Source organism: Propithecus coquereli, unplaced genomic scaffold, assembly GCF_000956105.1.
Source record: "Propithecus coquereli isolate 6110/MARCELLA unplaced genomic scaffold, Pcoq_1.0 Scaffold134, whole genome shotgun sequence".
Classification (NCBI taxonomy): Eukaryota; Metazoa; Chordata; class Mammalia; order Primates; family Indriidae; genus Propithecus; species Propithecus coquereli.
Genome location: NW_012137636.1, coordinates 4,759,154 through 4,782,238, shown reverse-complemented (window position 1 = coordinate 4,782,238; position 23,085 = coordinate 4,759,154). Strand labels below are relative to the sequence as shown.

The following is a 23,085-nucleotide window of genomic DNA, read 5'->3' as shown; positions in this document are numbered from 1 at the left end:
AGTCAGAGCCTCCTCCGGATCTAATAACCCTACCACACAGTTTAGTTGTGGAGACCATATAAAGGAACTCATGCTTGGCCTATGGTGGTCCCAACAGGAAGTATGGGGGACGATGAGGGGATCATTATGAAAATTAGAGAAATGCCCCACAAGGGGTAGCCAGGGAGTATTCTTAGAACAATTATTTTCTGTAAACTGGATGAAGGCATTGGGAAGTGTAATGCCAAACAAAATACAAAGCAAAAATAAATTTAATGGATTCTAAGGTGTTAATTTTAAGGCACATTTTGATTTTATCACTTTTGAAGGTAAAAAGTAAAACCACCACATTAAATGCACACAGAGATGATAAGACACATCCTGATTTGTGTGTGTGTGTGTGTGTGTGTGTGTGTGTGTGTAGGGAGGAACACCTAATAAGCAAACAGCATTATAGAGTTAAGGAAATACACTGTTTACTGTGCTTCACAATGATATTCTAGGTACTAACTCTACTTCTGAAAGAATCTTCTGATAGTAATATTAAGCCAATATGCTACTCCAGGATATACCAGATGGGATTTAATTCAGTTCAATTGAAGAGATATTTGTAGAGCCTTCCTATGTGTTAAGCCCTATACTACATGCTGGAGACACAATAGTACCTGCCCTCACAGAATTGAAAAGTATTAAACAGGTAACTTTAAATGTGATGGGTATAATAGAAGGGAAACATACAGGGTGCTTTGAGAGAGTAAGGTGTGAAGATTATGCTACATACTTTGTTAAATAATGTATATATCTTATGTGCAAAATGTGATGAAGAGATATTGAAATTATTGGGATTGTATAAACTGGAGATGAAAAGGCAAAAAGGGGTGTTGTTACTGTCTTCAGGTGTATGATTTTTTTGTGTGTGTTTGTCTTGTTTTAATAAAGAATATGTTAGTTGGCTATTTAGCCAGAGAACAATGAATAATAATAATAATGATACTGACCTTTATTTCATGCTTACTATTTGGTAGGCACCATGGCAAACACATTTTATGTTGTTTTTCATTTAATCTTCATGCCATATACTTCTCTTCTACGGAAGAGAAAACCGAAGCTTAAAGAGGTCAAGGGACTCCCTTAGGATCAAACCACCAGAGCTCAGATTTGGTTTAATCATTTATGATGAGGATGATCTCTGCTTTTCCATACCTGTTGTAGTTTTATTTATGTTTGAAATTTATGATTATTGCAGGGGTTACAAACTTAAGTGATTACAGGGCTAGGCAAGTTACAGATGTAGATGGAAAGCAATAAGGAGTAATGTGCAGGACTCAAATGTTTTTCTGAACCAAAGGCATTCAAACATTCAAATGTGGGCTTACTTAAAAGAGAGACAAACAGAGGAATCTGTGGGCCCTTCATCCCCAGGAAGTCAGTGGTTGGGGAGGCCTCTTTTATATGTATTTCTCATATTCACTTAACCTGATAGTCATTTGTATAGCACTTATCATCTAGCATCGGTAGGTAAGTAGGTAGAGGTGTATGCATTTGTGTGTGCCTAAGCATACAAAGTGGCACAATGGGAACTGCTTGGGCTTTGTAGGTTTAAGACAGACCTGGTTTAAATCTTGGCATTGCTGAGTGATTTTGACCAACTCGTTTAACCTCTCTGAACTTTGTTTTCTCCATCAGAGAAAAATAATTATCTAGAGAGGTTGTTAAAAGGTTTAGGAATAATATACATGTAGTTCTCAAGACTGCACCTGGCACATATTAAACACACAAGTAGTCGCTGTTGTTGTTTTTGTTAATACATTTATTTTTCTTGTTAGACTGTTAGTTCTTTGTAGGCAGCTCTTAAATCACGTGTATCGCCATCACTTAGCACACACTTGATGTTGCACACTACCTTTGTCAATTTGGTCATGCACAACTCCTAAATTCTTTTCGATAAGTAATGATAGCCATCAAAAAGTTTGTGATAGATGAGAATAAGCTACTTCCCCACAACCTTTCTCCCTAGTTATAATGAAAAGTAAGTCTCATGTCACATTTTGTCACACATAAAGACATTTGTTAAATAAACATTTATAAGCATGGAAAAATTCATACAGCCTATACTGTAGGCTGAGTGAAGGCCCAGCTTTTAGGTACTAGACCAACACCTTTCTGGAAGGGTTCACTCGAGGCAGATTGGACAATAATCCAAGGCAGAATCCTTTTCTCTCATAATGGGCATCAAATAGCTAGAAATCTACTTCCCCAAAGGCAAGACACAGGATTAGTTAGGCTTAAGCCTTGGACCTCATCCCATTAGTGTCTTGCTAAATTCATATACCCTATTCAGGCAAAGGAAAGTATAAGTATAAAAATATTCAGCCAATCCACATATCTTTAATACTAATAATTTTGCCAAGAAACCCATTTCTAATGTCCATAATGCTGATTATCAAAGTTCTGATTTCACCAACAAAACCCCTTTCTGACATTCATTATGGTAATTAGAAATTCTGTAGTGTTGCTGGAGACACAAGTAGCTTAAGTGTTTGTGGTAGCCCTCTCTGGCTTGTGGCTTTGCTTCTGATGAGAATGGTAGCTGTTTTGAACACGAACTCACTGACTCTAGACAGTGGATCTTAACCAGGGTGATTTCACCCCCAGGGAGACATTTGGCAATGTCTGCAGATGTTTTGGTTGTCACAGCTGGTGGTAGAGGGTTGCTATTGGCATCTAGTGTGTAGAGTAAGGGATGCTGCTAAACTTCCTATAGTACCTGAGGCAGCCCCACAACAAAGAATTATCTGTCCCCAAATGTCTTTAATGAGGAGGTTGAGAAAACCTGCTCTAGAGTATAAACTGACTTACATGCTTACATCATATGACCCTGTCTGTGATGATGTACTTTAAGTTAAAGTACAGACTTCATAACACTTGCAATATAAATTTAGCGGTAAAGACTTGAATGAATTCAGAAATCCATTGTAATGCAATGCATGTGGAAGATATGAATTTAGAGTTCAGTTATTTACAACCTATGGTAGACCCAATAAATAACACAGCGTACTAAAACTTTTCTAAAATGGTAGGGCTTGGTCTTGTTCACCTGGAATCTAGGGAGGGACTTCCCTTGCCCAAGTAGTGCTCCTGTAAATTGCCATCTTAATAGTCACTCTTGTGCTACTGAGTCATCAGAATTTTTAATTTACTTCAGTATTACAAACATGCATTGAATGCCTGCTGTGAGCCACAGACCGTAGGAGGGTACAGCAAACAATAAAACAGTCTCTGGCCTGGAGGAGTTTACAGCACAGTAGAAATCAGGCATAACGTATCTGCAGCAAGGCCACTTCCAATTATAACGTTCCAGCAGCCTATTACTGTAGAAATAACCCACAGTTTACCCTAGCTTCACTCCATATGAAATCAGGCAGCTCTACTCTGCCTTTTGTATTATTTCCATGTGGTCTGAGCCATATAGGCCTGTACATGTCTTGCCAAAGAACCACCAGATAGTAGTGGTATAACTATATAATTTATCTAAAAAAGCAAAAACATGTAAAAACCACGAATGTCCAAGAGAAACAGACCCTCTGAAAAACTAGATGTTAGATCTTTCACCTCTTAAACTCTGGAACCAAGAAAATGATCAATAGCATTACTAGTGCTGTTGGAGTATCCAGGCTCCCTTTTTGCCTTTTTGGGTGAATCATCAGCATGCCCTAATTGACCCCAGGTAATAATGTGTCTTAGCACTCGTTGCCTTAGCTGAAAGAATGCTCTTAGGACACCCAGCCAACTGCCCATCTATCCATCATTTCCCTTCATTGGAGATGGCACTCAAGGCTGTGTGGGTGGCTACATAATTACTGACATGTCTGCATGTAAGAATGTGGCCTGAAACATTCTAAACTTAGGAACTATTCAGATCAGACCTCGTAGATGTTGTTTTTGGAGAGTGATAACTGTGGCATTCTCCAGGGCTTGTAAAACGAGCTCTGACGTTGCCAACCATAGATTCCAGCTTTAATAGCGATTTGTTCAATGAGTAACCATAGTCCGGAGAACATTCATTCTTCTTTTTACAACTTGATTCCATTAATTATTATTTTTTAAATTGGGGTTTCACTTGGCTACAGGTAGATAATTTTATGCAAAGGGGTAAAAATCTGGTCAGCCAGGGGGGAAAAAAGGTAAAAATAGTAATCAGGCTTGAGATCAGTTGTATTTTTAGCTTTATATGAGCCAAGCATTGGAGTTAGTTTCCTTTCAGCTGATTAAGTTACATGTCTATTTGGTGAATAAACTTTGCAGAAATAGCAAAATTTGTCTCTGTGTCACTTGTAAATGATTTATTGTCTCTCTCATTTAACCTTTTTAGGTATCAATGATATATATATTTAAAAGTCCCAGCCAAAGTCTATATTCTAGCTCTGCCTACCTTTTATATTCTTCCGGGCAAACATTAAAAAGGAAAAAAAGAGTTCTACAGTATATAGTATAATGAAATTTCTCAGGAATAATTTGTTTTTCTAAAACCAGTTTTATGAGAATACTCAAGCATTTTGCAAGTGTGGATTGGTGTCAGAGAAAGTCATAATCCTGGATCAGAAAAATCACTGTGACTTCTAGGAGTCACGTGATCATACCTTGGTGTTCTAAAGCATCAGGTGATGTAGCCAATTAGCAGGTCTCTTTATGAAGACAAATAATTTTTGCGACTGAAGTTTTTTACTGAATGGGTATACTTTTCCTGTTGTCTTAATAGCTATCCCAAATGGTACAATGGTTGAAAATGTATTCTAATCCTGGGTTTGGTTTAAAAATTTAAGCTAAATGCATGCTGAAGGGGAATCTTAGGTTTTCTTTTCATGTGAAGTACGATAGAATGTAATCCACTCCACTATCCTATTTATACAAAACAACATGGTAGCAAAAATAGCTAAGAATTAGATTTTTGGTATGCCTTCAAAATAAAAACCCCAGGGTTCTCTTTTATCTAGCCAAAGCTTCAGCATGTGGGTAATGAATGCACATAGGTAATGAATTAATTAGTTGTGAGCTTGCTACCCAAACACTTCTTACATGCTTGTCTGGCCTTTAAGCCATCTCCATGCTGTTTCTTTTTCATTTTGAACCTTATTTCATTGCTTTTGGTAAAAGAACAATTCTTTTGGATACAGATTGGATCTTTTCAGCCAAAGTAAAAGTTTTTAGACCTGGTAACTTCTTTCATTTTCCTTATTTTAAGGCCTTTGCCATGTTGGAGTATGCAGCAAATGCCATCACAAATAACATCGTTGAGAGGGAAGTATGCCCTATTTCTTACCTGCTTCCAAATCTCTCCTAGACTGAATGCATGTCTTTCTAACCAGAGGGCTACCATCTGAAGAATAAATTCATTTCAGCAGTCATTAGAGCTGTCTGTAGCTTGGTGTTAGGCAGCTCTGGCGAAAGGTGAACTGGAGCAGTTTTTTTTTTTTTAAGTAGATGACAGATATATTGAGGTAGGTCTGTTGTTTCCATGTGACATCACTTGGGTTCCATTCAAATTGGGAGCCTGACAGTGTCTGATTCAGTGTCTAGCATTTAAGAGGCAGTTTTAGTGTGGCTCCCAGTTGCACTGGATTTTTAGGTGGATTGACTTTGAGGTTGAACAATTCATCCAGCATTGTGGGACACCCAATGTGTATTGGAAAATTGTGGGCATATTGGGGTCTTATCAGTTACTCTTTTTACACTGGAATTTTCTGGGATTTTGAGTATGAGTTTTATTTTCTCTGTGCTTTTTCATAGTGTACTTTAGAAACATTTTATTTAAATCACCAAATTTTCTCTAGCATTTTCAATAATGTATAAAAGAAAACCAAACAATGTCTGGTTCCCTGAGTAACAAGTCTCAGAGAATGTCTAGAAAACAAGTCATACCAGCCAAAGTTGTGTGTCTGTGTGTGTATGTTTTAATAGAATTGCTAAAGGAGTGGATAAAGGGACTCTAACATGTATAACTTACATAGGTTTTAGTAATACATTTGACACAGGGTCTCGTGATATTTTATTTTGAAACTTGATTAAACTTGGCTACAAAATGAGCACTATCTCATTAAGTGACCACAGAGTGAGGATCAGGGAACAGAGGGGTGATCAGCTGCTCTGCCTCATTTTGGGAGGTAGTAGTTGGTAGTGTGCTGCAAGTACCAACAGAAGGGTCTTTGTTTTCATTGTCATTTTTAATCCAATAGAAAAAGGAGAATTTGCCTGACGTTACTAAATTGAAATGAGCCCGAAACTATAGGGAGTATTAAGAAACAGTAACCAGGAGTCAAACAAATTAGAAATGAATAGAAGGGATATTAACTAGGTTTTATTATTATTTTCTATGTGAGAGAACTAAATAGTCAATGGTTGTACAGCTAGTGAGTAGCATTACCAGTATTCATACTTAAATCTCATTGACTCCAAAGTCACACATGATTCTATCATCCTTAAGCTCAGTAAGCCCTAGTTGCAATATGATATAGCCATTAATTTATCAAAATTGTTTCCTAAATAAAGGTGCCTTTATTCGTGATAATTTACCTACCTGACATGAATTATACTTTCAAAGTACTTTTTATTGTCTTATTATTTTAACAGCTTTATTCAAATATAATTTACATATATATGATTCACCAATTTAAAGTATATAATTCAATGATTTTTAGTGTATTCACAGGGTTGTGCCGCCCTTACCACAATCGTAGAACATTTCATCCCCCCTAAAGGAAACCCCACATCTATTAGCTGTCACTTCCCATTCCCTCCTATCTACCACCCACCCCCAGCCCTAAGCAACTACTAATCTACTTTCTATTTATAGATTTGCCTATTCTAGGCATTTCATATAAATGAAATCTTACAATATGTGGTTTTGTGATGGGCTTCTTTCACTTAGCATCTTTTCAAGATTCATCCATGTCGTAGCATGTATAAGTACTTCATTTTTTGTGGCTGAATAATATTCCATTATATGGATATGCCACATTTTATTTATCCATTTATCAATTAATGGACATTTCAGTTGTTTCTACTTTTTGGCTATTATGAATAATACTACTATAATATTCATAAACAAGTTTTTAAGTGGACATACATCTTCATTTCTCTTGGGCACAAACCTACAAGTGGCATTACTGGGTCATATGGTAACTCTATGTTTAACGTTGTAACTTTTCCAAAGCAGCTGTACCATATTACGTTCCCACTAGCAATGTGTGAGGGTTCCAGTTTCTCCACATCCTTGCCAACGCTTGTTATTGTCCATCTTTTTACCCCTCTATTTAATTCTCATAATCCTATGAATTAGCCAAAGGAAAATATTCATACTTTTATAGATAAAAATCCCAAGGAAACAAACATTAAATAAGAAGCCTAGTATGTGTGCAAATAGAGGGGAAGAAGTAGCATGGATAGCTTAAAACAACAAATCACTCATAAGTAATTTAAAAGTTTTTGAATCAGACACTTACAGCTGTGTTGGATGTCAGAGATCATGTTTCTCACATTTTAAAGATGAAACAAGAGCCCAGGAAAGGTAGGGAAATTGAACACTGACATAAAGCTACTTGGTAGCAAAGCCAGAACTAGAAGTCCTGTCTCCTCGGCTCCCACACCATTGCCTGTTTCAGCACAGCCTATTGCATTCTTCCCTAGGGTATGTATAAATTCATCCATATCACAGGAACTCCATTTTTTTCATTCATTGGTCCATGCCGGCCTTTTATTAAAATAAACCTATCTTGATTCACATGGGGTATTGGAAGGTCAGCAAAGCTGAAACCTCCCATTGGGGAGCCCCTGATAGAATTTGCTCCACGTATTGCCTGTGATGCGACTGATGTGCAGGCAGAAAATTAATGCAGGCAGTGCTTCATGATGGTGTTTCTTGGGTCAGATTGCTTGGCTATGAATTCTGGCTCTGCTGCTTACTAACTCTTTGACCCTTTATATAATTCTCTTTCCTTATTTTTAAAATGGGAACAATAATAGTATCTACTTAATGGAATTGATTTCAGAATTCAATGAGATAATCCCTGTAAAGAGGTTAGTGCAGTGCCTGGCTCCTGGAAAGCCCTCAATAAATGTTCACGATTAATATTATAGAACATCAACTTGCTCAGACCACCGAAGACATTGTAATGTGAGATTTATAGAAAATAAGTGAATCATCTTTATCACACTCTGGTATCATACTAAATCATACTTTAAAAAGTAGCTTCACTAAAGGAGTAGCCCTAGAAAATAGCTGTTTTCTAAAATCTTCATATTTTTGGACTATATAGAACATAATAAAATTCCCTTTGTTAAGAGAAAAATACTTAGTATGCTAACTTCCCATCCTTACAAATTATGAACTCATTTTCTTTATACTGTAACTTTGGGCAGAAACCAACCCATTTGAGTTGACCTTATGTTAAAAGCCCCAACAATGCAAAAGCTTAACTGAAGTACATATGCCTGTCATGGATGTGATATATTAGTAGTGTTTTCCCTTAGTATCTTTGCTTAATTATCAAGATAAAAATCCACTGGATTATTTTATGGGGCCGCCTGTATACATGTGTGTATTGGCACAGAACAGGATTGGAATCCTGGCCGTTCTCTGCCCTCATTCATGACCGCAGACAACATGCTCGAATGGCTCTAAGCTTCTGTTTCCTCAGCAGGGAGTGGGGCAGAAGGGGTCAACAATTCCTGTCTCAGAGGGTTGTCATGAGGATCAAATGATAATCTGGGTGTAACACCCCTGTGCACAGTGTCTGTCCCACAGTCAGGCCTCAGTAAATGACAACTAAACAACAACGTAGGGGAGTTCCATGTGCCACACATGAGATTTGGAGGCAGATTCGATGGTAACGTTAGGTGAAGAAATTGGACATGTGAGTGTTCACATAGTATGATTCATGTCTACTCTGCTGTTGCTGCTGCTACTTTCCTGTAACCAATTTTAGAGCCTATCTTGGCAGCTGGAAGTATTTGGGATTAATTTCACACTCACTTTATGAGTTGAGCGTTTTCCTACAAGCAGCTCCCTGGGCCTCTGCCTCATTACTTTGGCATCAACTGATATGGTGGTTGGACAGAGTTGTCCTTTGGGGTCTCCATTTTATTTGGAAACCTTCAATTTGAAAAAACAAAACAAAGGCCATCAACACATTATGCTTGAAATCGTTAGCATTTATTGTTTCCTAAACTCCTCCTTTTCTGTACTTCTGTTGAACACTAGAGAACACACATCTTGCTCAGCCAGTGATGAGCCCTGAAAAATCACTGCTCCTCAAATTTAAGTCCTATCAGCTGGTTGGCCTCATTTCTCAGTTCAGGTGAGCTGTGAGATCTTTTAGGCCTTGGTCACACAGATCTGAATCTTGATGGTTCTAGTTTTTCCAGCCCTTTTTACTATGTTAATTCTGCTAAATTCATTTGGCTCTCATGGAGAACAAAGTAAACTTGGCTGTTACGTGTAAAACTAAATTGAGAACATGGAGATCTGTTTAGTATTTCATGCTGGCCAGTAGGTCAGGAAGATTTTCCTTGGGTGTAATTTACATAAGAAATTGTTTATCCCATTTCTTTCCAATTTCTGTGACCATTTGGGGATAGCAGACTCTTTCCACAATGGCACAGAAATCTATCCAATGAGACTGAGACTTAGAGAAATGCTTCTTCTCCTGGACTGATGTATTTTGGGCCTTGCTCAGGAAAGATCCTGCGGCTGGGCTGCTATCTCACTGAGAAGTAATTCTTCCACCACAGCTGTGTTTAGCAAGTTGGGTGGGTCCATGAACTGACATGGTGTTACACTTAGTGAGAATTTTCCCTTGATAGTGAGGAACGTGCATAAAAGCTTCATTTAAGTCCAGCAAATGCCCCAAATATTTATCATGGTCCGATCGCTGCTTAGAGTACAGTCTCCATCAGTAACGCCCATACTCACAATATTCAGTGGCTCCCCAGTGCCCGCAGCGTTAAGTGCATGCTCTTCACCCTGACATTCAGGCCCCTCTACAACAGTTGCCCCGCTTACCTTTTTAGTCTCGGTAAATACTGTTCCTGAACTGGAATGTTTGCTCTTCCCCGAACAGACAGCCTCTACTTTTCTGCTTTAATGCTTTGCTCAAGTTGTTTCCTTCACTTTTAAAGCCCCTTTATCCAATATCTATTCTTTAGGATGCATTTCAGGTACCTTTTCTTACTGGCCTGCTGGTAAACATTTAACAACAGGCTCTCTGGGGAGGAGGGGAAGGGAAGGAATCCTGACTTTTTGTAATATTTGTTGATTTCCAAGTTGTAAATGCTTCCACTATGGCCAATTTCAAGCTATCAATATGAGATCTCTGAATGCAAAGTTGGGAAGAAATGGACAGGAGTAGCTAATTGCAAAGTCTTTCCCACATACAGACACAGTAGGCATAAATAACCTCAAGAGTAATGAGTGTTAAGTGTTTATTACCTTTGTTTTTAATGTAACTTATTTAGTGTTAAGTTTATGTAATTTAATGTTTAGTAATAGCTGTGTTTAACAACTGGCTTACAAAATTCCTGAACATTGAATAGCTTCTTTCTCCTAATGTGGGAAGAGATAACCAAGCCAGCTGCTTCTTCCTCCACCTCTTCCTTCCTAAAGTCCTCCACACTCAGCTAGCAGTAGTGTGCCCATCTCTGAACCTACAAAGTGCTTAAGGTCTCAGGCAGGCTTTGGAGTGAGACAGTTTCCAAAGTTTGAATTGTGTTCTATCATTTACTAGGTGTATGGTCAGGCTGGCTACTTAATTTGCAGATCCCAGTGCAAAATGAAAATGAAGGGCCCTTGTTCCAAAGGCAGGAGGAAAGGGCTATTAAATCAGATACTGAAATATAAAGCTTTTTCCTTTCTTCAGTGATCTCTCTTTCACAACCTCTGATGGTGTTTTTTATTTCTTATTTAATATCTTTCCAAGTAAAGAAAAATTACTTAAAATTTAAATTTTAAATTATTAGCATGAATTTTACCATTAATCTTTATATTGTCAATGCCAGTTTTAAATGCAAGTATAAGAGCATTTAACCCATATAAGCAAATGCACGTAAGTCCTCTGTTCATGTGCATGCTCCCTTGTCCCATCAACTTCACTCACAAAACGCAAGTTCAAAAATAAAATTATTCAGAATTTCAAGGCAGGGACAACAAGACATTAAACCAAGCACAAAGCCTTTCTAGGGTTGGGCACAGTTTGCGTGCCCTGTGTACAGTCCTGGGCAAATTCTTTGGATTTGCTGAGCCTCAGAGTTCTATCTTTGAAAGAGATAATACCAAGTCGCACTGGAGGTGTGAAGATTGAAGGCACTGATACCTCTATGGCACAGAGCAGAATGCCTGGCATGCAGTCTATGTTTAGATAGATGGAGGATTGTCATTAACATAATAATCATAATGTTAATGGAATTCTCCTTTGCAGTCTATAGCTGTGGTACCCAACCCCTCCAACCCCACCCCCACTACTTCACCTGTATTTACAGCCATTTCCCATCGCTCACATCACTGCAGAAGCTCCGCCTCCTGTCAGATTAGCGTTGGCATTAGATTCTCATAGGAGTGTGAACCCTACTGTAAACTGCGCGTGAGGGGGATCTAGGTTGTGTGATCCTTATGAGAATCCAATACCTGATGATCTGAGGTGGAGCTGAGGCGGTGATGCTAGCTCTGGGGAGTGACCGCAAATACGGATTATCATTAGCAGAGAGGTTTGACTGCACAATAAACGTAATATGGTTGAATCATTCCAAAACCACTCCTCCCCAAAGTCTGTGCAAAAATTGTCTTCCATGAAACCGGTCTCTGATGCCAAAAATGTTGGAGGACTGCTGATCTACAGGGTCTTCCTTATTATGTGGACAATATTTACCTCCTTGACCTATTTTCCTTTCTCTATTATGAACTCTTTGAAGGTGGAGATTAGATCTGTCTACATTGAATTCCCTACAGTGCTTCCTGCAAATTCTTATACATACCTGGCACTCACTAGGTGTTTATGACCTTGATCTTTGTATGATTTGGAGTTTTTGACAATAAGCATCTATGTCATATTATGGCCCCACAATGAGGCTTAATTGGTAACATTCACAAGAAGAAAAAGAGTATAAACTTAGACTTTAACAGGAGTCAGTTGTAATCATGGTGAGGGTGGGGTGAACCACATGATTCCAGGTGTTTTGGTTTAAGGAAAAGTGGCCTTTCTCCCTCTTCGAGGGGACTTCTTGAAGTAATGGGGAAGGGATGAGTTCCAAGCTCCATTTGAGTAAAAGAGGCCCCAGGGATATTAACTCTGGCCCACAATAATCCCTCCCTTTGCTAACTTCTTTCACATTTACTTTCTGTTCTGCACAATTAGGACATTATTATATTAATAGTAATGTTTCTTTCTACTAATTGGTTGTATATATATGGGGTTTTTTCCAACAAGCTGTAATATCATTGTAGGCTATAAGAATATTGTGTACTTCTTTTGAACACTAATGGAAAGTAGCGCAGAACTAGGCACATAGTAAGCAATGCACTTCATGTAATACTGGTCTTGGTTCAAACTCCCATGACTCCCTATAGAGCCCGATGTGAATTGTGATTGCCTTCGATGACTCCCACAGGCCCTCAGCCAAGTGGCAAAGAATCCTGGTCATCCCAGCGTTTTCAGACAAGGACCTTCAGTGCTCTGTCTTTCCCTAACCTGTATCTCTTTTTCAGTGTCTCCCAAACACGCTGAGGACTGTTCCCCTACGGCCCCTCTCCCCACATGATATTTGGGAGACCACATAGCTATACACTCTACTCATTTGAATGATGACTTTTTAAGAAGCCCTTTGGGCCTGTGTCAATAAACCATGAAATATCACCAAATGGATTATCTGCAGCAGACTTCCGAAACTCCTCTCAGCTCTCGTCCCTCAAGCTGGTGGGGGCTTGTAGAAAGGAGCTCACATTGCCCTGTCATTTGCTGTTCCTGTTCAGGGGACTGTCAGATGCCTCGAGCTTCTGGGGCAGTCAGTTCATTACTTTTAATGAGCACACAATTCACCAAGACATTAAAATAAAACAAAACACCAATGGGAAGTCTTGGATGTTCCATCCAATTGTTGCTTTAGTTCTTTTTTCCACAGGATTATTCAAAAGGATGAAAAAAAAAGCCAATTCTATTCACTCCTGCCAATTTTATCCTAAGCAGATTTGGCATTGTAAAGGTAACACACCCTGAACTTTTTTTTTCTTTCAGGTCCCTGTGGGCTGGTGCCTCACATTTGTGTTAAAAATGGCATTCCTCAACTGATCAAATGTTTGAACATTATCTACTTTTTAGATATAATAAGAAATATCGGATATCCCAATACTATGGTAACATAAAAAAACTAATATCAGAGGAGGACAGTTATTTTCTGAAAAAGGTATAATGAAGTTATTATTTTGAACTACAAGGCAAATGCTATTATTTTGATAAGAATATTGATCAATCTTTCTGGCTAATAATAAAGACTGTGATAACTTTATTAGAGGTTACTTATATTTCCATATATTGAAGAAGGTCCATTGACGGTGAAGCAGACACTGAACAATGTCCCCACTAAACTGATTCCGTGGATATTTTCATCTCCTGGCCATATGGATTTGGAATTACTCTGAGCATTTTTTAAAAGAAGGAAGTGAGCAGATGAATGATAACTCTTTTACTACTCAATATAGCTTGTGTTTATGGAAGACAAAGTTCGTCAAGATGTTTTAAAGAAAAACAAAAGTGTGCCAAATGTAATTTGTTGAGGGCTCAAGAATTCTGAAATTGTCCCTAACCGAAGTTTGTAATTTCTACAGGTAATAGCTCTAGCAGATGCACTAGAGGAAAACCAAGACAATCTGTTCCAGTCATTCAACAGGCTGAAAAGTGCCACTCATTTGGTGATTCTGCTGATTGGGCTGTGGCAGAAGCTCAGTGCTGACCAGACTGCTATTCTGGAAGCAGCATTTCTGCCACTGCAGGAAGACACTCAAGAATTGGTAAGGACTCACAAGCCTGCAGTGGGAACAGCCAGCATTAATGAAAAAAATTTGCTTTTAAGAAGATATCACATAGCTATCATGTTTTTCTAAGGTATCAAATGAGGGCTTGATTTTTTTACAAAAATGCTGTTTTCCTTTTCTTTAAACCATAATAAAAATGTCAAACGAAGGTCTTTTTTCTAAAGCTATTTTAAAAATAGGTATATAGTCTATTTTTATGTGGTATCCAGGCTATGTTTTATGTGTTCTTCAATCACTTAGAAGCCAGGGAAACAGTCGTTTGGCGGCCTGAGTGACGACAGTAACCTTCAGATTAGCTAATCCTTTCCTTTTCCTCCAGAGAAAACACTCTGGCCATTTTAATTTGCACAACCTCCTTAAATTTAAGTGTCACTTCAAAGGTTAGAGAGAACTGAGATAGCCTTGCTCAAAATGATGGGATCCTTACATTTATAGAGTTATTTATATGTAGTTTTAAAACTCTTACTGTCGACCCTAGAATAGGTAGTTCGGAATGAAAAAAGAAATGAGGATGGTATTTGGAGTATTCAGTGAAGGATTATATAAGTAAAAACATCTCAGATCCCTTGAATTGTAGATGTATATATGACCATCAGGTGCCATTCTGGGGGATTTTTTGTGTGCCTTAATTTACAAAGAAATAGTATATGTCTGAGTAATTAGAGACACTTGAACTTAGTTTTTTGTAATGGAGGAAAACATTTCAAGAGAAAATCATTTGAAATCCATTTGAGTACAGAGTACTAAAAATAAAAGTATTAAAACTAACATGTTTTTGAGTGTTTGTTAGGTACCAGATGCTATTTTAAGTGTTTCGTAAGAATTATCTCATTCAATCTTAAACATGACCCTATATGATAGTTAAGATACCGTGTTCATGCCGATGTTACATATGGGAAAATTTAGGCTTTGAGAATTAAGTACTTTTCTAAAACTAGTGGGCAGTAAAGCCAAGGCCCAAGTCAGTCTACCTGAATTTTAATGAACAACGTCATGAACATAATTTTGAGAATCATAAGTTTTATCAGCTGAATTGAATCTTTTACAACTGGGTCAAAGGATTGTCAGATTTTTTGAAAAAAAGAGAAGCTATATTTTATGTCCTACACAAAATACTAATAAATAAATTGGAAAAAATTTAGAATGGATATTTTTTAGTGATAAATAATATAAGGAGATTGATAAAATTACAACTAAAATTGGCCTTTGAGAAACTAGAAATGAAGACACAACTGCAACACTAGAAAATAAAGAATGGTTAGGATTATGTTAAGGGGCATATTAATAAGAATGATGGCTATCACTTATGGACTCAGAAAAGGCGTACATAGCTTCAGTTCCTGGTTCTACCACTTAATGACAAAATCACTGTGGTGTAGTTTCTTAACTGTTCTAAATCTCTGCTTCTGTAGCTGTTAAGATGGAAACAATAATAGGACCTACCCAGTAAGTTGTAATTGGAATTAAATGAGGTAATTGGGTAGAATGCTGAAGGTTAGCAATCATTATTGGAAGTGGTTTGTACATTTTATGTATATTATTTATATTTCTCACTGAAGTCATGGAAAGTAGGTATTATTACCTTTTCATGGTTATTTGTCCATCTCCACAACTAACACTAGACGGCAAGAATAATATCTTATTCCTTTTTATATCCTCAGCACCTAGCACAATGCCTGAGCATAGCACAGTGAATATTTGTTGGGTGGATGAATGGAGAAGAGGGTGAAAACTAACAAGTGGTAACCCAGCAGAACAGATACAATAGATGCGATCTGTAGCATGAGGAGGAGGAAGGTTAGGGCCAGCCACAGAATTTGCAGGGCCCAGTACAAAACGAAAATGCAGATGCCTTGTTCAAAAAGTAGGGGAATAGGTGCTAAAGTTCTATTAAAACAGCTACTAAAAACAAAGCTTTTTTTCCCCACAGTCTGTTTCTCTTGACTTGTCATGTGCTTTTTTTAAATTTCTTTTAAAAAAATATTTTAATTATATAATATTTTTTTTTCATGGCAATGTCTGGGGTTTTCATGCCCATGCCTGGGATCATGGTGTTTTTTATTTGCTATTTTATGTTGTTCTCAGTAAAGAAAAATTCAAAATTTAAATTGTTAGTATGTAGTTTACCATTGATCTTTATAATGTGCAGTGCCACTTTGAAATACAAGTATGAGAGCGTTAAGCTCATATGTGGAATCAACAACATTACACAATTTGTATTTCATAGCTTGTATATACACATGTATTTTGTTCTTACCAAACTATGGAATTGCTGCACAAGACTTAATTGTTTTTATTTCACTTCTTGATATGTCCCCATTTTCCAGTGCTCTCTACCTTCAGCTTATTGATGAGGAAGGAAGGACTGAAAGGAAAAGGAACTCTGTGTCACTCTGTCTTCTCCTTTCCTTCTATTTTATCATTTTTAGTGTAAGTGATTGGATAATACAGGGGAAGTAACAGGAGTAAGAAAGGTTATAATGCCCTTCCTTAGTTATTTGTGTTACTTTGAGTTCTGTTGGCTTCTTTCTTCATTCAAAATGAGTTCTGGTTGTAATGGAAAGCCTCCCAAGGCTGTCCGTGTCCCTGCTTAATCAGTCTGGATGTAACACGCTTTCCTTGTACTTGCTTTGAGTCTCCCTGAACCCCCACTCATCATGGGCCACAGGAATTCTGAGCCTGTGGGGCTGCATGTGAATGGGGCAGAAGGAGAGAGGGGGCACACATATGGCACATATCCTCCCTTCTCATGCACATGCTTCATTGTCCCATCAGACTTCACTTACTAAACACAAGTTCAAAGATAAAATTGTTAAGAATTTCAAGATGGTGACAACAAAACATAAAAGCAGGCATGGGTATGAGGGAGAGTCCTTCTGAGCCCAGGGCCCTGTGCAGCTGTACAGCTTAAATGCTCATGAAGCTGAGCCTAAAGCCTGGTTAGACTCAAAGGAAGAACTTACTAGAAATAAAGCTTCTAAATATAGGAACACAGGAGAGATTGTGGCATTTCCTACTCAAAAGATCTTAAAAACAGCCTTATTTGTCTGGAAGTATACAAATATGTTCATCCCTGTAGGCAGGTGAAGGGACTTAGCCTCTTCTCACCGCCCCTTTCTACCCTGTCTCTGCATTCTCTACTGTCATATGTCCCAAAACATGTAGAGGAAAATTCTTTCAGTTCTCTTCTGAGTTTGATAACATTAGGTGTGTGTACTTCTTATGTCTATTGGAGTCATTAATGAGACAAGACGTTTGATAAAAACATAACTTGGAGAAGAATGAATCAAAAAAGACATTTTAATAATGCTTGTTATGCTCTTCATCTTTAATTAGGTTGTGGTATTCACTTTGGACTTATACTGTTGAGACAGCTTATAAGTCTTGAGAAAAAAGGAATCCTTTTTCATTCTTTAAGACATACGCATACAGTATGTGGTTTTGACATGCTAGTTCACAATCCCTCACATTATGCCTTTAGACCTCACAAATAAATGTTATGTGATGGGTATCCCACTGAGATGTGAAAATGAAATATGCAAACCTGAAATAACTTGGAAGGAGGGTGAGGCGGGGAAGAAAGGAGTCTCTTACCAGAATGTTGAAAATATATCCCATATTGAAGTTATTATGATACCACAAAAATCTGAATGTAATTTAGATGGTTTGGTTGAGGGTGGATGGCGGAGTACATGTGTGAGGGGGAGAACTTTAGACATGTGGACAACATTTTCAGAAGAGACTCTCAGCTCAAGGTCAGATGTCCCCACAAGTATTGAGAGTTAGAAGAAAGTGCTCAGGAGATGTTTTATTTACATTTCAAACTACTACGCATAATGGATTGTTGTGTTGTTGTTTAGATGGCGTGTGTCGAAAGGCAGGCTAAATGCAATAGTCATCTTTGGAATATTTTCTCCCTAATGGCATCAGGTTCACAAAGCAAACATATTTAGAATTTACTATTGCTAATGGAAAGCAATGTTCTTCACACTATATTATCAGTATTTTGTTTAAAATACCATCATATTTGGAACAGAATTCATCATTGTTGTCTTTGATCTGTCTTTTTAGTAATGCTTTTCCATTTTTGTCACTTCTCAATACTATTTTTGGGTTAATAAATGCTGGTATTGCAGACTATTATGTGTAATTTTTTTTAAGGTGCTGAAAGTTATATATGCCAGATGTGTTTTTGTGGGGATACCCCTTTTCACTTTAAGAAACACATTAGACATTCTATTTGGTGTCTCCAAAAAGAGCTCTTAAACTCAGTTCCATCGGTGGATTTAGTAATCTGGTATTGTCCGTACCATCTTCCTCTGATGATGAGGAAGTATTGCCCAAAATAATGTTCCATCAGAGTATCTGATAGGGCAATTTTAAAATGAATTGTTTTCATACCTTTCAGGTTAGGGACTGAGGATATTTCAAAGTATCTGAACTCTTAATGCAGAATTTAAATATGTTCCTATTGACCATCTACTTGAAGTTCTATGGAAAGTACTATGTCTACTAAGGTCAGTGAAGGCTGTGTTACTGGTTTGAGTCTGAGAGAATGTTTAATTGTGATATTTCATCACATCTTCCTCTAATGATGCTGCATAGAAGTCAAAAGCTGTAAAACCATACATACCTGAGGATTGGCCTAATGGGACAAATCTTTTATCCAGTCATTTACTTATTCAGTGAATATTTATTGAGCACCCACTATGTGTTAGGCAGTGCTCTGGTCACACAGCATACCTCGGTAAACAAAACAGACTTAGAACCCACCCTTTGTGGATTTACTTCAACATTGCAAGCCAACATTCTAATCCCGTACTGCCTAATATGGTAGCCACTTGCCACATGAAATTTAAAGAAAGTGAAATAAAGTTAAAATTAAAATCTCACTGGCTATATTTCAACTGCTCAGTAGCTACACGTGATGAGTGGCTACCACACTGGATAGCCTAGATATAGGACATTTCCCATTGCAGAAAGTTCCATTGTATAGCGCTATTGATCATTAAGAGAAAAAGGGTTTTATGAGTTGGGTTAACCACTTCAGCATATTTTAACAGTTAATGAAAGTAGGGTAGGATATTGATGTTAAGTTATGCCATGGTGTTTGCATTAGCAGCCCCTGTTTCTGGTATCTTAGGGTAATCCTGGTCATTTTTGCAATAACCAGACACTCTCCTAGGAACAAGAAACTTCTCTGGGAAGATTTATGCGTCTACATGAAGGGGAGGCAAGAACTGACACATGTGCTGATGCTCCCCCATCATATGGCCTTGGTAGACATTGTAACCATCTTGAATTCTTTCCTGTTGAGCCTGTGTATGGCCTTGGAATCCTTTTGAATACAGCATTCTATGTTGTCACTGTCACTTGGAATTGGTATGTAGATGAATCCTCTTTGCTCTTCCTGATCTCTGTACAGATCTGCTTCTCATTACCCTAGTAAACAGCTTAGATGACTGAGATTCTTCGTCCAGCAGATGCCAAGAGAGCAATGAGAAGCAGTATTGATATTTCCAAATGGACTGTGTCAGACTTCTGTTCTAGTGTTCATCTGTGTTCACCTGACTCCAGAGGAATCTCTAATAAAAATAGCAACTGTGCACTGGTTTGGGAACATGATTACATAGAATCTTAGAGTTGGAAGGAATACTGGCACATTGCATAGCATTATGCCTGAATTTTTCTTTTCTTTCAAAATGCATTCAATGTATTTAGTAGATATTATCTACTATTTGAAAAAGAAAAGCTTTATTGTGTTCTTAAGGGTTTAATAGTTACCTTCCCTAGTATTGAACTTTAAAATTCTGGGAAAGTTAGGATGGAAATTTACATCAATGAGGGAAGGCGACTTGGAGCTTTAGCCTTGTTATTTGATTGATTATTCCTTTTACAAACTGATATGGAAAAAGAAACTTATTTTTAAAATGTTCCACATGGTTCACGTGAGAAAATAGATGTTTATTAATAGGAAATCCTATTGTGTGGAGGGACTTATCAAGGCTCACTTACCGGGTTTAAACACTTCTACGTCACAGGTCAGATTTGATGTAAGGGCCATTGTGCCTGCTGTCTGGATTGAGTGATGACAATGATGGCTAATCATGACCATTATTAATGACTTCTTCTTACAAGGCAAACAAAAGGAGGAAGTCTGGTGTCCGTATTAAGTCTGCCTTTATGACGGTTAAAGTATCATCCCAATTATAACTGTCTATGGGAACATAGTGCAGAAAGTAAATATTTGAGTAATTCCCATGATCTTAGCCAGCAAGATAAACATAAAAGAATTAGTTTCGTGTTCATAATAGCCACATACCCTGTGTTGTTGCTAGTTAGATATAACTAGTGTTATTTAATTGTATAATATTCTGCCTCACCAGAGTTGAATATAACAAAACTCAAAGCCTTTCCAATGACTTTATTGCTGTTTTAAAAACTGAAATCATTGAAATACTATAAATATAGTATAGAATAGGAGCCGAGTAGAATATAGTGCAGAAGTTGTGATATGTAATTATAAAAACTTTGTTTACAGCAAATACAAAACAGTGCTTTAATGGGCACATTTGATGTTATTTATGCATTGAAAAATAAGGAGACTAAATAAAATGAATAAAGAATTAATTGAAGTATCACTTTCACTCTATACCCTCTCAAATCCTTTGTGACATAGGGTAGGATTTAAATATAAATAATGTAATAATTAAATTCAAACAACCATAGTGAGGAAAATAACAATTATCATCATCCTCATGATACTTACCAATTTGATTTCTGGCTGGAAGTATGTTTACATTAATTCAATTTTCTTAAGATTTCTTTACTCAACCTACTTTGAGTCTACTAATTACAAAGAGATGATATTGGCATTTCTGTGACATTACATTCTTTTAAAAACATACACATGGAAATCGGTGACTTTCTGTCCTTTAAAACCAGCATGCCCTCTATGCTGCTGTGACCACATGTGGCCCTGTGTCTCTCTGGATCTCCGTGGTTAGTCCGTCACTCTGGCCTGCTGTTGTTCATTTGGAAATGTTTCTGGGAAAGCCCCTTGGCTTCGGCCCTTGTGTTTCCACCTTGCTTTCTGTGGTGGCATCTGAAGTAGCCTTTCTGCCTGTGTCTCTGCATTGGTGTGCCCTGTGTGTCTCTGCTGGACTCACAGGCCACTGCCCTCCTGTCACACGCCTGCTTACACACTTTCCATGGCTCTTTTGGCCCCCGTGTTCAGTGTGAACTCCAGTGCCAGCCATTTAGGACTTCCAGTCACTTGGCTCCACCGTATCTCATTTCTGAAACTCACTTTCTGTGACTCCCCAGCTTTCCCACTCCATTCTGGTAAGCTGAGTTTCCATGGGTACACAACTTCTTTCCATCAAGCCAGAGCTAAGAGTGCTTTTTTCTTCACTTAAAATTGTCCTCTGTTTCCCCCTCCATCTACCCTAAAGAGGCAGATCAATGTTCATTTCCTCCCTATTTATTCTGGCTTCCATTCTCTTGTGAATTTCACTTGGGGATATGATGCAATTTAGCTCTTATTATATACTCTAAACTTGTCATATGTGCTTGTCTTATATTTTAATAAATGTAAGGACAGATTCTTCCACATCCCCACAGAATCCAAGCAATTAAGCATCTACTGGTATACAAGTATTTATCTGTGAGTTGCTTGATACTCCATTTATCTTCAGAATGTCTCACATAATTATAGACACTTTTACGACAACTGTGTAGTTTTTATCATTTTTTGAAAAGGAAGCAAAATACCTCCAATTTGTACCCCCCCTTTTTTCCAAGCTAACTCAAATATTTTACATTTCTATATAAGAGTAAAACTTGGTCTGTCCTGTACAGATGTTAAAAGATATAGATAGATTAATAGCCAGACCACCACAAATATATATTCATTCATATGTTGATTCACATATCTCCATAATTCAAATAGTGAATAATTCATAATTCAAATTAGTAAATACAAAAATTTTCAGTCTTACCAGTGGTGAATATATGCCAGTGAAAGCAACTGTTAGGTATACTTCACCTATATTGATTTAGACAAATTTGGTAATAAATGGTGCGAACAGACATATAGTGAAATAGACCCACCCACCTATTTCTGATACGGTCTTTCCAAAGAGTCCTCTAGGAAAATATGGGTCATAAAACTAATCCTGTACTTGGCACTAGTAATCTAAGTTAATGCACTAAAAATAGTAAACTAAAATCCATTTGGTACCATAATGTTTATATTCAGAATTATAAAATACTGAAAGCAACCTAAAAAATATGCTAATAGTTGTAAAATGTAAACTGTCGTATATCAATTCAATAGAATATTATGTCAGACTGGGGTTCAAATCCCTTTTTGAACAAGTACGTAACTAGCTTTGTGTCCTTAGCCAAGTTGTAGAACTCACTGAGCGTTGGTTTTTTATCTGTACATTGGTGAACTAGACTACACTTCGGAAACTGGTTCTGCTTTGAAGAGAAGTGAGAATGGCCATTCAGCTGTGATATCAGGTTGCTTTCTTTTTACATCCTTACTGAACAAGTAAACAAATGGTACAGAGGAGGAACATGAGATTAAGACATTTAGTGAACTTGGCTCTCCCCTGCCTTCCTCATGAAGGCATGACCAGAGTTAGATAGAAAACAGTCTGCACAGAGTGAGGAATCAGCTGATTCAGAGGCACTCAGACCCACAGGCTCACTGCCTTTCCTGGGGTTATGCTGGGAGCTGTCACACAGGGAATTTCTTCCTGCATTTCAGGTGTATCCTCTTCTGTACCTTTTTTTTTTCTTTAACTACAGAATCTAGCCTTCATTAGATTTGGTTATGGCCAACTATAAATGATCACTGTAACACAATAAAGACTGAATGAAAAAATATGTATAATGTTTTCTTCAATAGGATATCCAAATGTATATACCCAAACTATATTGTTTACACAAAATAACTGAAAATAACATCGCCTAAACAGTGGTCTCAGTGAACTAGACCACGCACCTTGGGGTATCTTCACCAT

At 37.6% G+C, this 23,085-nt stretch overlaps 1 protein-coding gene across 1 annotated transcript in view; it reads left to right on the top strand.

Annotated features, from left to right (window-relative positions):
- The window catches only part of BBS9 (Bardet-Biedl syndrome 9), a 501,118-nt gene that overhangs the window by 406,637 nt on the left and 71,396 nt on the right, over positions 1-23,085 (top strand). Inside the window, exon 18 of the mRNA XM_012638756.1 lies at positions 13,847-14,029. Coding sequence (XP_012494210.1) covers positions 13,847-14,029 — 183 coding nt within the window. The remainder of the gene's footprint in view (positions 1-13,846; positions 14,030-23,085) is intronic.